General features: G+C 48.9%; 1 protein-coding gene across 1 annotated transcript in view; it reads right to left on the bottom strand.

Moving 5' to 3' along the window:
* Nucleotides 1-2,721: 2,721 nt before the first annotated feature.
* The window catches only part of AHCY (adenosylhomocysteinase), a 53,808-nt gene continuing 43,748 nt past the window's right edge, over nt 2,722-12,781 (bottom strand). Inside the window, exon 10 of the mRNA XM_074970292.1 lies at nt 2,722-3,673. Within this exon, the coding sequence (XP_074826393.1) occupies nt 3,542-3,673 (132 nt within the window). The 3' untranslated portion in view covers nt 2,722-3,541. The remainder of the gene's footprint in view (nt 3,674-12,781) is intronic.

Below are 12,781 nucleotides of genomic sequence, written 5' to 3'. Positions count from 1 at the left end.
GCAATCATATCTGCCACTGAGTCAGTGGAGATATCTCTGAAACACACTGAGACTGTTTCTGGTACCACAACCAGATCAATATCTGGTCTCCCTGGGCTACTTCCTACCTGGTTTTCCTCCCCCATAGCCCACAGATTCTCCAAGGTAGTTGGAAGGCAAAGCTCCCAACAACTCTTTCCCCTTGTGGGCTTCTGTGGACAGCTGGATATTCGCCTGGGTCTCGGTGAGCCTGGCCTCTGAGGTCTGGGATTCCAACAGCTTCCAGACAGAAGTCTACAACACACATTTTCTCTCCACCCCAGTCAGGCCAGGCCAAGCTGCTCCCTTTTATACTGTGGTTTCAGTTGGAGCATGCCCAGGATGGGAGAGAGGGCGTGACTTCCTCCCCCCATAGTATGGGGTTAACCCCTTCCAGCCCAGTGCAGGGCAGGTGTACCCCATCGCACACCTCTATCAGGACTTTGCCACCTTCTGAGGCAACATCAGTGCCATTAGTGTCAGCACCAGCCCTGAGGTACCTACATCCAGGCATTCATGCTTTGATCAGTTTCAGGTGATATGTTAATTAATTTAACATGGATCCAGCCTGCCTCCCTCCCTGGATCAATGTGCTTTTGCCTTCTCTCAGACATTTCAAGCAGCGAATTGCTTAGAATAGGGGCCCTGGGCGCTGTCCTTGTATGTAACAATGCATGAATACCAAAGAATTTCCTATTGCATCACCTTTCCAGTGCAATTTCCTCTCTGCAGGTTTTCAGCCTGGCTATCAGCAGGGGCCAACACAGCATTTTTTTATTGAGAGGTCTGAAAACCATTGTACTACCCTCACCTTCCAAAAAAAATATCACTGACCTGCAGGAAAAAGGGCTAGAAACAATGTAAAAAATAAAGGACAGTTGATTTCTCCTTCACCCTTCTATGTTCCTTGAATACACAGGGAGGCAAAGGCAAGTTCCAAGTAGCACATCAGCCTGTGATCTCATTAGCTCTCCTAACCGAAGGGACAGGCCTGGCCAGTGCTTGGGACAGAGCCTGCAGAGTGGAAGTGGTATTGACAGCTCAGTGTTCAGTATTTCACACTGTACTGACACAGCAGGAGTTGCCTTCTTCTAGCAGAGAGAAGACTTGGGCCACTTCTGCTACAATCAGCGCCAGCTGGACTCAGCACTTTATGGCTGCAAGCAGTAGGAATTCAGGAAAAAGGAGTGCTGATTTGTTTAGGCATGGTGACGATCAGGACTTGTTTCTCGCCCATTACACATACACCATGACCCCTTTAGAAGCCATGAGTTAGTAGCTATCATGCTGGGAAATTAAACCCAGACAATCGAGACACGAACAACAGGGAACACCTCTATCAGGTTTTTTGTTATTGCCTTCTGAAGCCCTAATACACCAGAACAATAAGTTTGAGTCTCTACCGGTGAGTTTCCAGCTGCAAAATAGGGGTACATGATGTAACCAAGGTCACAGAGAAACCTCCAAGCTAAGAGTAAAACTCAGCAGGCCCTGGATGCTGCAACAGACAGTCCAGACCGCTAAATCATACCACTCACCTGGAAGTTAAGGCCCTGAACCAGCAAAGCACTTGAGCAAAGTAGTACTCCTGCACTTTAAGTTAAGCCTCTACTTAAGGGCTTTGTTGAACAAAGGTCTATGTTTTTAAGTGGGAGTAATTAAGACCCTACTCATTTGAGATTTGTCAAACTCACACAGGCACAGGCTTCCTCCAGGCCCCGGGGATGCTCAACCCACTGTTCTACCCCCACACAACCCTTCCCACCCAGTTCCGCCCCCTCCCCCAAGCATGCCCCATCCCTGTTCCTCCCCCTCCTGCCCAGTACCTCCTGTATGCTGTGGATCAGCTGACTGTGGTGGGTGGGAGGCACTGGGAGGGGTAGGAGTTGATTGGTGGGGCTGCCAGCAGGTGGGAGGTGCAAGGAGGGAGGGAGCTAGCTGCCAGTGGGCGCTAAGCACCCGCAAATTTTTTTCTGTGGGTGCTCCAGCCCTATTCTATTCCATACAAGCCTTCTGGTCTTGTTTCCTACTACTGTAACTTGCAGATTCACAAAGTTGCAGAACCTCATGCAAGAAATGAATCCTGCCCATGGCGATCTTGGTTTTGAGGCTCTGTTCCACATTTGGCCCCTAAGCAGAATAGGAGTTGAGATTACGCATAGGAATCCAACCTCTCCACGTTTGTTTGGTGGATATTCCTTCCCCAGGAAGGCACTGTGCTGTAGGGCTGATGTAGGTTTCTCTCTCCAGCACCTTCGTGAGCTAGGAGTTAGTGATTTTAAGAGTAGATAACCCTAGCATTTTGAGCTTGGTTTGTTACAGTTTATTTAGGCTCTACCTTCCTTTCCTTGGATTTAGGGAAGGAATATGTTATATATACACACTGTGTAGGAATATAAATGTGGAACAATCACAATGAAGCACTCGTAATGAGAAGATTAAAAGTTATTTATTATCCTCTCAGCTCCAGCTGCCCTTCTAGCAAGCAGCTTTCCCGCTGTGAATCAGCGGAGCCAGCTGCAGGAGCAGACAGCCTTTCCTACAACAGGACGAGGTGTCAGCTCCTGGAGCCAAACCGCGAGTGTTCTACAGAAAGAGTGGTTTGTGAGGGCTGTGTGAGGCAGTGCAAACGGACAAAACAGACGCAGCCACGGCCCAGAAACAGAGACCTCTCCCTCCCGCGACACATGGACCAGAACGATATCAGACCACAGTTGTGGGTTTTTAATAAAAGCGCTTTAAGACACCATGAGCGGCACAAGATGCAGCAGACCTCACCACTTAACAAAACCAAATCAGGGCAGGAGCACACTGCTGGGGGTTTCAGAGAACCAAATATCCTCCCCTCCACCCACCCCTTTGACAGCCAATCACATCAGAAATGAACAGGCTGCTGAGTTACCCATGCCCCTCTAGAATTATGAGGAAGGCTGAATGTAGAGGGATGGAAGCAGCTGGACTAGACCCAGGAAATCAACTCCCGGACTAACATCTTTGATTAAGTAGGTAGGCTGCTCCTAGGGTAAGCGAACCAAGAAGCGGCATGCTAACCTCAGTGGACACAGCGTGCTGTGGAATGCCCCAGGACTCACAGGATATTTGTCTCCGCCATCCAACTTTCATGAACTACTGCACAGAATGAGGGGACTGTCTCTGGTACAAGTCACCACTTAACCCTCGCTATTATTGGTTAAGCCTGTTCCCATATCCAGACTGCAGGGTACTAGCAGTGCATATTTGAAGGACCAGGAGCCCTGTTTTAGAACTCCTGACCCAGCCCCCCTCACATTACAAGGCAATAAGGGTGTGTATGGGATCTGCTAGACGAATGCATTAGCTAAATAGCTGGTTCAAAGAGAGAGAGGATGATGCCTGTACTAGAGAGTCTCCATGTCTGTTTAAGAGCATGGGTGTGTGGTGAGAGGGGGAAGGGGAACGGCTTGTTCTCAGAATCCCAGCACACAGGCAAGAGCTTTGGAAGATTTTTATCCCTGCACACTGTTCTTTGGGTAGCGCCGGCGGCTCAGTATCTGTAGTGGTCTGGCTTGAAGGGCCCTTCTTTCGGCAATCCCAGGTACTTGGCCTGCTTGTCACTCAGTTTTGTCAGCTTCACGCACAGTTTATCCAGATGAGCGGCCGCCACGGCTTCATCCAGCTGAAAGACAACAAGAAAATGTTAAGCTCGGAGGTTCAGTCCAGTGCTGAAGGCTGGTGGAGTCCATGAAGTGGTGCCCACTGGTGGCCATCACACCAGGGAGGCCCAACCGCCAACCCCAAGGGTTAAATGTAACAGGATCTACAGAGGAGTGAGAATGAGATGGTCCTGCTCTTCCCAGGTCCCCCCCTTTGTCCTGAGTACAGTGATCTCTTTACACCTGAGCAGTCAGTAACGAAATCATTCAGCTACAGCTTCCCCCACATCACCTGGCTCAGTCAATCTAAAGTCCAAGGATGAGGCAAGAGATTAACTTGTGGCAGCCTTTCCTGGACTGTACATTTTTGTACCCAATGTAATCTCCATGCATTAGCTCAAGAGCAGGGAGCAAGCTAGTCAGCTAAAAGCAAAAACAAAAAAAGTATCCGGCCTCGTTGTGGTGGACAGAAGAAAAGTTAGGCTGGTAAAGTCAACCATGCTGCCAGCCTCTCTTCCCCTGGCCCTAACAGTATCTCAACAGGGTACTATATTGTCCAACAGGGAGATTTTAGATAAGCCATAAGACTTACAGAAGAGTTCCCCAAAGAAAAGACTGTTACCTGCCTTTCATAACGGTTGTTCTTAGAGATGCGTTGCTCATGTCCAATCCAATAGGTGCGTGCGTGCCGCATGCATGATCGTTGGAAGGTTTTTACCCTAGCAGTACCCGTTGGATCAGCTGCGGAGCCCCCTGGAGTGGCGCCTTTATGGTGGTGTATATAGGTCCCTTCTGACCTGCGGCCTGCTCAGTTCCTTCTTACCCGAATACTCCGACAGAGGGGAGGCGGGTGGGATTTGGACTGGATATGCGCAACACATCTCGAAGAACAGCCGTTACGAAAGGTAGGTAACCGTCTTTTCTTTGAGTGATTGCTCATGTCCATTCCAATAGGTGACTCCCAAGCAATTTCAACGGAGAAGGGGTCGGAGTTCACCGAGTTGCTGATTGCAATACTGCCCTGCCAAAGGCCGCATTGTCCCTCGCCTGTTGGGTGATGGCATAGTGCAATGTAAAGGTGTGGATGGAAGACCACGTTGCTGCCTTGCATATGTCTTGGATAGGGACCTGTGCAAGGAATGCAGCAGATGACGCCTGGGCTCTTGTGGAATGCGCTGTTAATGGCGGGGCTGGAATTTTAGCTCGGTTGTAGCAGGTTCTGATGCAGGACGTGATCCATGACGAAATACACTGCGTCAAGATGGGGAGCCCTTTAATCCTCTTGGCAATTACAAAAAAGAGCTGTGGTGACATACAAAACAGCTTAGTGCATTCAATATAGAAGGCTAGGGCATGCCTGACGTCAAGGGAATGGAGTGCTTGCTCTTTGTTGCTGGCATGAGGCTTAGGAAAGAATACTGGTAGAAATATGTCCTGATCCACATGAAAATGCGAAACTAGCTTAGGTAGGAATCCCGGGTGTGGGCGTAGCTGCACCGTATCTTTGTAAAAGACCACGTAGGGGGGCTCGGAAGTAAGTGCTCTGAGCTCGGAGACCCTTTTGGCCAAGGTTATGGCCACCAGAAAAGCCATCTTCCAGGAGAGGTAGGATAAGGGGCAGGTCACCAGTGTCTCAAAAGGGGGGGCCCATAAATCTGTAAAGAACCAGGTTAAGATCCCACTGGGGAACAGACTGTCTCACCTGGGGATAAAGCCTATCTAAACCCTTAAGGAACCAGCCCACCATGGGATTGCCAAAGACTGACCTGCCCCCACGCCCGGGTTGAAGGCCAAGATTGCCGTCAGGTGCACCTTAATAGAAGATATAGCCAGCCCTGGTTGCTTCAGGTAAAAGAGGTTGTCTAGCACAAGGGAAAAAGAAACTTGCTGCTGGGGGTGGGGGTGGGGTTGTACCTTTCTGTGGGGACCAAAAGGAGAAGCACTTCCACTTCGCCAGGTACGTTGTGCAAGTGGAGGGTTTCCTGCTTCCCAAGAGAACTTTCCTAACAGAGTCCGAACACTGCAGTTCAAGCAGGTTTAGCCATGGAGTTTCCATGCCATGAGGTGGAGACACTCCAGGTTGGGGTGCTGTAGTCTGCCGTGATCCTACGTGATGAGGTCCGGGAGCATGGGGAGGGCCACGTGGGATGCACCACGCTGGAGTCCTGCCTACTATTCTTGGCAGGGAAGCAGCCCTGCTCTGCCTTCTTCTTTTTGTGCCGCACTGGGGATTGTGAACAGTACTGCACCGATGAGCCGGCCTTCCGCGCAGGGGAGCGGTGTCGATGCTCCTTATGCGAGTCCTTCCTTGGTGCCAAAGTGTCCCGCACCGAGGCCGGTGCGTTATGCACTGAGGCTGCCGGTGCAGACTCTTGAGCCGGTTGGGGTCGAAGCACAGACTCCATTAAAAGGAGCTTGAGGCGATAGTTCTGGGCTTGAATCCTCTGCAAGTGGTGCACTTGTCTCGCAAATGGCCTCTCCTAAGCACTCCAGACAAGCAACATGCGGCTCCCGTTTGGGCATAGGCTTACCGCACCTCTCGCATGGCTTAAATCCCTGGGGCTGCGGCATGCCCCAGTGACGGGGGAAAATATCGCAGGGGGAACCCCCCAACTTAAATGTACTAACTAATAAAACTGTCTAATGATCTAGTGAAAAGTAATAACTATATACACAGAAAAATGCTAGAAAACACTTGCAAAGCAAGAGACCGGTTGCTCCGATGACCATCACTGGCAGGAAGAAGGAAATGAGCAGGCAGCGGGTTGGCAAGGACCTATACACACCGCCATAAAGGTGCCAGTCCCGGGGGCTCCACAGCCGACCCAACAGGTACCGCTAGAGTAAAACCGTCCGACGACTGTGCACACGGTGCATGCGCACACCTATTGGAATGGACATGAGCAATCACTTGAAGACGAACGGAGACTTAACAGGCAATCCAGTTTGGGTACGTGTAGATTAGGAACATACATGAAGGTTAGGCAACTTGATGTAGACCCTGGAAGGTATAAAACTGTGCCTTCACTAGGGAAAAGAGAGCTAAGCTACTGCAAGGAAGCTAAGCTCAATATGCGTTCTTAGTGAAGTAAGCCCTTGGTGCATTTTATTCCAGAGGTGGTTCCAATGCAGGGTGTCAAACACACCCAAGTGGTTCAGTATTTATCCCCAAATCTCCAGCACAAAAAGGGCTACAGTAATGAGCCGCCCTTTTAGAAAAATGCTATTTTCATAAAGCATTTGAAAAAAAAAAAAAAAGAAAAGAAAGAAAATGAAGAAGCCCACTCCACAAAAAAAAGTCTTTTGCAATCTATTTGTGCAACACCCATATTTGGGCTATATATTTGTGCTCTGGGGTTCCTTCGACTGGTTAGGCCATATATCGTCTCCTGTAATGAATGCTACTAACAACATCTGTTCAAGGAAGATTTAAAATACCTGCATTCCTGTTAGAAAAATGGAGGAGAAAAATATATAGGAAGTGGAAGAGGGCTTGAAAAGTAGAGATGAACAGATCACCAAAGAATGTAAGGGAGCCAAGGGCGCGAAGTGACAATGCTGTGTAAGAGGGTCACAGGAAATAAAGATCTAAAAAACTGCAAAAGGAAAGTTAGTGAAGAAGACAGGAATGCTAAAAGATTTAGAAGGTGAGAAGGTAATGGCACCAGTGCTGCAGATGGCTTCAGAATTTGCACTGAAGAAAAAACCTTCTGTAGAGATGCTTGTGGCTGTAATCAGGGAGATGAGGAACAAATGGCAATATCAAAGATGAAAGAAAACAAAAAAAACCAAAAACAAAAAAAATCCATAGCAAGTTACAGTCTGGATAAAATGCACCTGAATATCAGAGGAACGCACAGACTGAAAATAAATCATGGGCGACGAGAGCTATTTGATCAATGTATAAAGAAGTCCTGTTTTGAAGGAAGAACAAGGAATCATCGTGCTAATCAGCCAGATGTATAACCTGTGCAAAGCACCAAGCCATAAAGTAAGGGGTTTATCAGAACATATGGAAGAAATGCATCCGAGCACCAATTGTTAGTTTTGAAAAACAGATTTGCTTGGCATGTTCCTGGAAGCAATTACCCTATTTTAGTCTAAAAAGGAACAGAGTGATACAGACTAACACACTTCGTGAACTCAGCCACAGTGAAACTCCACTTGTAACGAAGCTGGATGTGACATCAACATTGTTTCATGCACTGCCATGTGCAAACTGTAATACCAACCACTGAGAGCCCCAGCTGATGAGGAAAGTGTCCATTGTAAGATAACCATATTTCCATTTCCATGAGACGGTTAATATCACATAACAAAGGAATTCTGAATTCAGGAATAATAGATGAAAACTATGTGGCGACTATCGAAGTAGTGAACAAACAAGGAACAGAGTGATCAATAAAAGCAGGGATAGGCAATGGAGAAAAAGATCAAGTGGTACATTTTATGGACCTTCATTCAGATCTAGATTTTCCCCAGAGAAAGGAGTCCGTATACACCCCCCCCCCCCCCCAGAACCAAGATGAAGCACGATCCTTGAGTGAGGAGCATAGTAGGCTATAGGTAGTCAAATAAAAATCAATACCAATTAAAGGAGAAGTAAGCAGCCCAGACACGAAACAGAGACCTCTGCTTGATAAGCAGCAGATTTAGAAGAAACTAGTTTGCAGCATGAATCTATTACAAAAAGCAAACGCTGCTATCAGTGTTCACATGCATAGCTGGAGAGGTAGCGATGCCATTGTGCATAGCTCTGGTGCGATTACTCATGGAACTGTGTTCTGGTCCCTGCAGTTAGGAAGAATACAGCAAAGCTGGAGCAAACCCAAATAATGATAAGAACTGGCAGATAAAGCATCCGGAGAGACTGAAGTAGATAACTTCGTAGCTAGGGCGGCATTAAATCATAAGCACAGGCCCATGCCTCGGGCCCCAGCTCCTGGAAGAGTCCTGCAATGAGGCCTGAATCTAAGCTTCCACTATAAAAAGGAAGTTTCTATCTTACAGGCTGTGGAGAACAGCATGAAAACATGACCTGCCTGCCTGGGCCTGTGAAGAGCCTGAAAAAGTAGCTCTGAAAGGGGTGAAATGTCCTGTGCCTCTCAGTGGGGTGTTAGCTCCATGACCCACTGTTCTAAGGACCTCACCCACCCTATCACAGCAAAGAGCTGTGTGTATGGCAGAAGGTAAAACAGTGCAGAGGACCCAGCCTGCCCTACACACCAAATACACCCCCTCTAGAGACTCTCTCTTTCCCCCTTGCTGCCACCACCCCAGCTTGTCCACAGAGGGAAAGGGAAACCCTTCTGCCACCCTTGCTATTCATGAGGGGAGGGTGCCCCTTCTGCTGCTCCTGGGGGGCATCAAAGGGCCCCATGTCACCACCCCTGCCTCTCTGGGAGGGAAAGGAGTCCTGGACAGAAGGGGTCCTTTCTGCTGAGGCTATTCCAGGCAGGCGCAAAGCCAGGGCATGGGGGTGGGGCCACAAAGTGGAGTCCTAGGGGACCCCCTGTTGTGGCACGCCTGGGGCCCTGAATTGCCTTGATCCTGACGTGCATATAATGTAGAAGAGTAAGGCAGCAGTTTGTAAGTCCCTACGTTCCCATCTGAAGACGAGAGAACCAGAAGCAAATCACTTGGATTATACTTAGCTCTTCTTTGAGAGACCAGTATCCTCTCCACATTTTACAAATGGGGAGGTGAAGTGACTTGCCCTCGGCTGTCACCCCACAGGTCAGTTGCAGAGCCAGGAATAGGACCCCAGTCTCTGGCGCCCTACCCACCAGACCATGCTGCCCTCCTCCTCTAATCAAGAGTTCAGCTAGGGTATTCAGGAAGCATTTTTCCACAGTAAGAGCACCTGGGCAGTGGAAGGAGACAGTCACTGCAGAGACACAGGAACAGGTTCGATAAGCAGTGAACAGGCTTGGAAGTGACAGCAGGCGAGGGGGCCGTTGTATCAGCTGAGTGGCTTTCCCTGGCCCATTTGAAAACAATTTTCAGTTTATTTATTAGAAGCATTTGCTGAAACAAAAAAACTGGCCAAATCTATGCAGAAGAACACTTCAGTTTACGTTTTCAAAAATGCTAAAAAAAAAGAATAAAAAAATGTAACCTCCCCACTTTCTCTCCAGTGGTGAATAAACAACATGCCCTGTGCACCAAGGGGGTCAGGAGTCACAGGTTTCCCAGGGTAAAAGACGAATCACTGCCACAAAACCCAGAGAGAAGGGGATCCACTTGTAGAGGAGGCGGAACAGAGCCGAGTTTGCTTCCCGTGTCCCCAGTGCTATAAACAAAACTCAACAGAAAAGGCCGCTTTCCTCAGGGCTCGGGAAGATGCCCAGAGGAGGCAGCATGCGTGCTAGGGAGGGAGAGCTGCTCAGTGCCGCAGACTCCAGCTTCCTGGCCAAGAGGTTCGGCTGGCGGCCCTGTCGGGGAGAGACAGCCCTGTTCAATTTGCACCCCAGCAGAAAGATGCGAATTGCTGACCGGAAGAGCCACCCCTGACAGGAGCTGCCTTTAAGCTAATTCACAGCTGCTCCGGTTGCTGGTGCAACAGGTTATAAAAACAGAAAAGCAATTTATCCACTGAGTTCTCACTTTAAACACAAACCGCCTTTGGCTGAGTGAAGACTGCTGTCAGAGCCATTCCAGTCGCTCCTCTGGCTGGACCCTTTCTCAATAGTCTTGTCACAGCACCAACAGACGTGCCAAAACTTCAGGTGACAACAGGGGAACGAAGAGTGTTCACACGGGCAGAGTGAGAACGCACGGGGTTTCCTTTACTATATACAGTATCCCAACTGGCTGCTTGACCTAGGCACTCTCCCTCCTCTCCTAGCACCTGGGAGAAAGGAGATGGTTACTCACCGTGTGCAGTAACTGAGGTTCTTTGAGATGGTTGTCCCTGTGGGTGCTCCACTGTAGGTGTTTTGCACCCCTGCACTTCTAGTCAGAGATCTGCACTAGCGGTGCCCCGGTTGGCTGCTCCAAGCGGCTACCCAGCACATGCAGCCCCCCGCCCCCCAGTTTCTCTTCAATCCTCTGGGGTAGAGAAGGAACTCTGAAGCAGAGGGGAGATAGTGGAGCACCCACAGGGACAACCACCTCAAAGAACCTCAGTTACTGCACAAGGTGAGTAACCTTCTCTTCTTCTTCGAGGAGTATCCCTGTGGGTGCTCCACTTTAGGTGACTGTGGAGCAGTGCTCTTTGGAGGGGAGGGGCTTCTGAGTTACTGAATGCATGGTGGATAGCACCGAACATCCAAAGCGAGCATCAGCAGCTGAATGTTGCTCTAAGGCGTAATGTTTGGTGAATGTGTGGGCTGATGCCCAGGTAGCTGCTTTACAAATGTCAATGATAGGTACGTCTTTGAGAAAAGCTATTGATGTGGATATAGCTCTGGTAGAGTGCGTGCAAAGTCCGGAAGGAGGTTCTAGATCGTGTTTTTAATAGAATAATCGGATACAGTCAGAGATCCATTTCGAGAGTCACTGTTTGGAAATGGTTTGGCCTTGGAAATGTTCTGTTGTGGATACAAGTAATTGGGATGATTTTCTGGATGTCTTTGTTCTTTCTATATAGAACGCAAGCGCTCTACGAACATCCAGCGTGTGAAGGGACACTTCCCTGCTGTCAGCATGCGGCTTTGGGAAGAATACAGGTAAGTAGATGGGTTGGTTGAGATGAAAGAAGGAGGCAACCTTGGGTATAAATTTTGGATGTGGACGTAAGATTACCTTGTCCATGAGGAATATGGTATAGGGTGGGTTTACCATTAGGGCACCCAGCTCTCCCACCCTCCTTGCTAACGTGATTGCCACTAGGAAGGCGACCTTCATGGATAAGTGTAACAGTGAGCAGGTAGCTAGTGGCTTGAAGCGTTTGCCCACAGGAGTACAGAGAACAAGGCTGAGGTCCCACATAGGGGTTGGGTCTCTCAGTGTGGGATAAGTATGCTGTATGCCTTTGAGAAAGCGTTTAGTTAGAGGAGGGTGGGCGAAGACAGTGAGTCCATCTACCTTAGAGTGGTAAGTGGTATATACAGATAAGGGCACTCTGAGTGAACTAATGGAAAGGCCAGATATTTTGAGCATCAGCATGTATTTGAGTATTGTGGGTAGTGGTGCTGATTGTGGGGTAACTTGTATGTCTCTGCACCATATAGAAAAGTGTTTCCACTTATGCATGTATGTTTTTCATGTAGTGAGTCGTCGGCTGTTCAGTAAAATATCCTGTACTTCCCTGGAACAGCATGACTCTAGGTTAGTCATCCATGGATTAGCCACGCCTTGAGATGGAGAATTGGAATGTTGGAGTGGCGGAGGCATCCTGGGTCAGCAAGTTAGGCACAAGGGGAAGGGTCTGTGGCAGTCTTGCAGCCATCTCATTCAGGTATGGAGACCACGTTTCTTTGGGCCATGTTGGTGCAATTAGAATTACTCTGGATTTGTCCTTTATCTTGAGTATGCAGCTCAATAGTGGAGTTGGGGGGAAAGGCGTACATCAAGGGGGCTTCCCATTTCATGAGGAAGGCGTCCCCCAGGGAATTGTGTCCAAGTCCTGCCCGGGAGCAAAACTGTAGGCATTTGGCATTGTGATAGGTTGCAGAAAGGTCTACTGAGGGAAAACCCCATTGGAGGAATATAGTTTTCAGGATTCCTGGGTCCAGTTCCCATTCGTGCATTTGCGAGAAGTTCCTGCTTAGGTCATCTGCTGAGACATTCTGGCTTCCCGGTAGGTAGGCTGCAATGAGATTTATGTTGTTGGAGATGCACTATTTCCAGAGGTGAACTGCTTCTGCGCAGAGCAGGTAAGATCGGGCCCCGCCTTGGCAATGTATGTAGAACATAGTGGCCAAGTTGTCTGTGGGGATCTGGACAGCCTTGTTGCGTATCAGTGGCAGAAAGCGGTGGCATGCATTGCGAACCACCCTGAGTTCCAATAGATTTATGTGTAGGGTGGATCCTGCAAGGGACCACTGGCCCTGGATGCTATTCTCGGACAAGTGTGCTCCCCATCCCATGAGGGAGGCATCTGTGGTGATAGTTACCGATGGGGTATGTTGTGCTGATGTTCCGCTCCAACAAACGTTGGTTTGTTTTGTCCACCATGTGAGTGAGTC

This window comes from Natator depressus, chromosome 13 (genome assembly GCF_965152275.1).
Source record: "Natator depressus isolate rNatDep1 chromosome 13, rNatDep2.hap1, whole genome shotgun sequence".
In the NCBI taxonomy this organism is placed as follows: domain Eukaryota; kingdom Metazoa; phylum Chordata; order Testudines; family Cheloniidae; genus Natator; species Natator depressus.
This window is presented reverse-complemented; position numbering and strand designations above follow the sequence as displayed.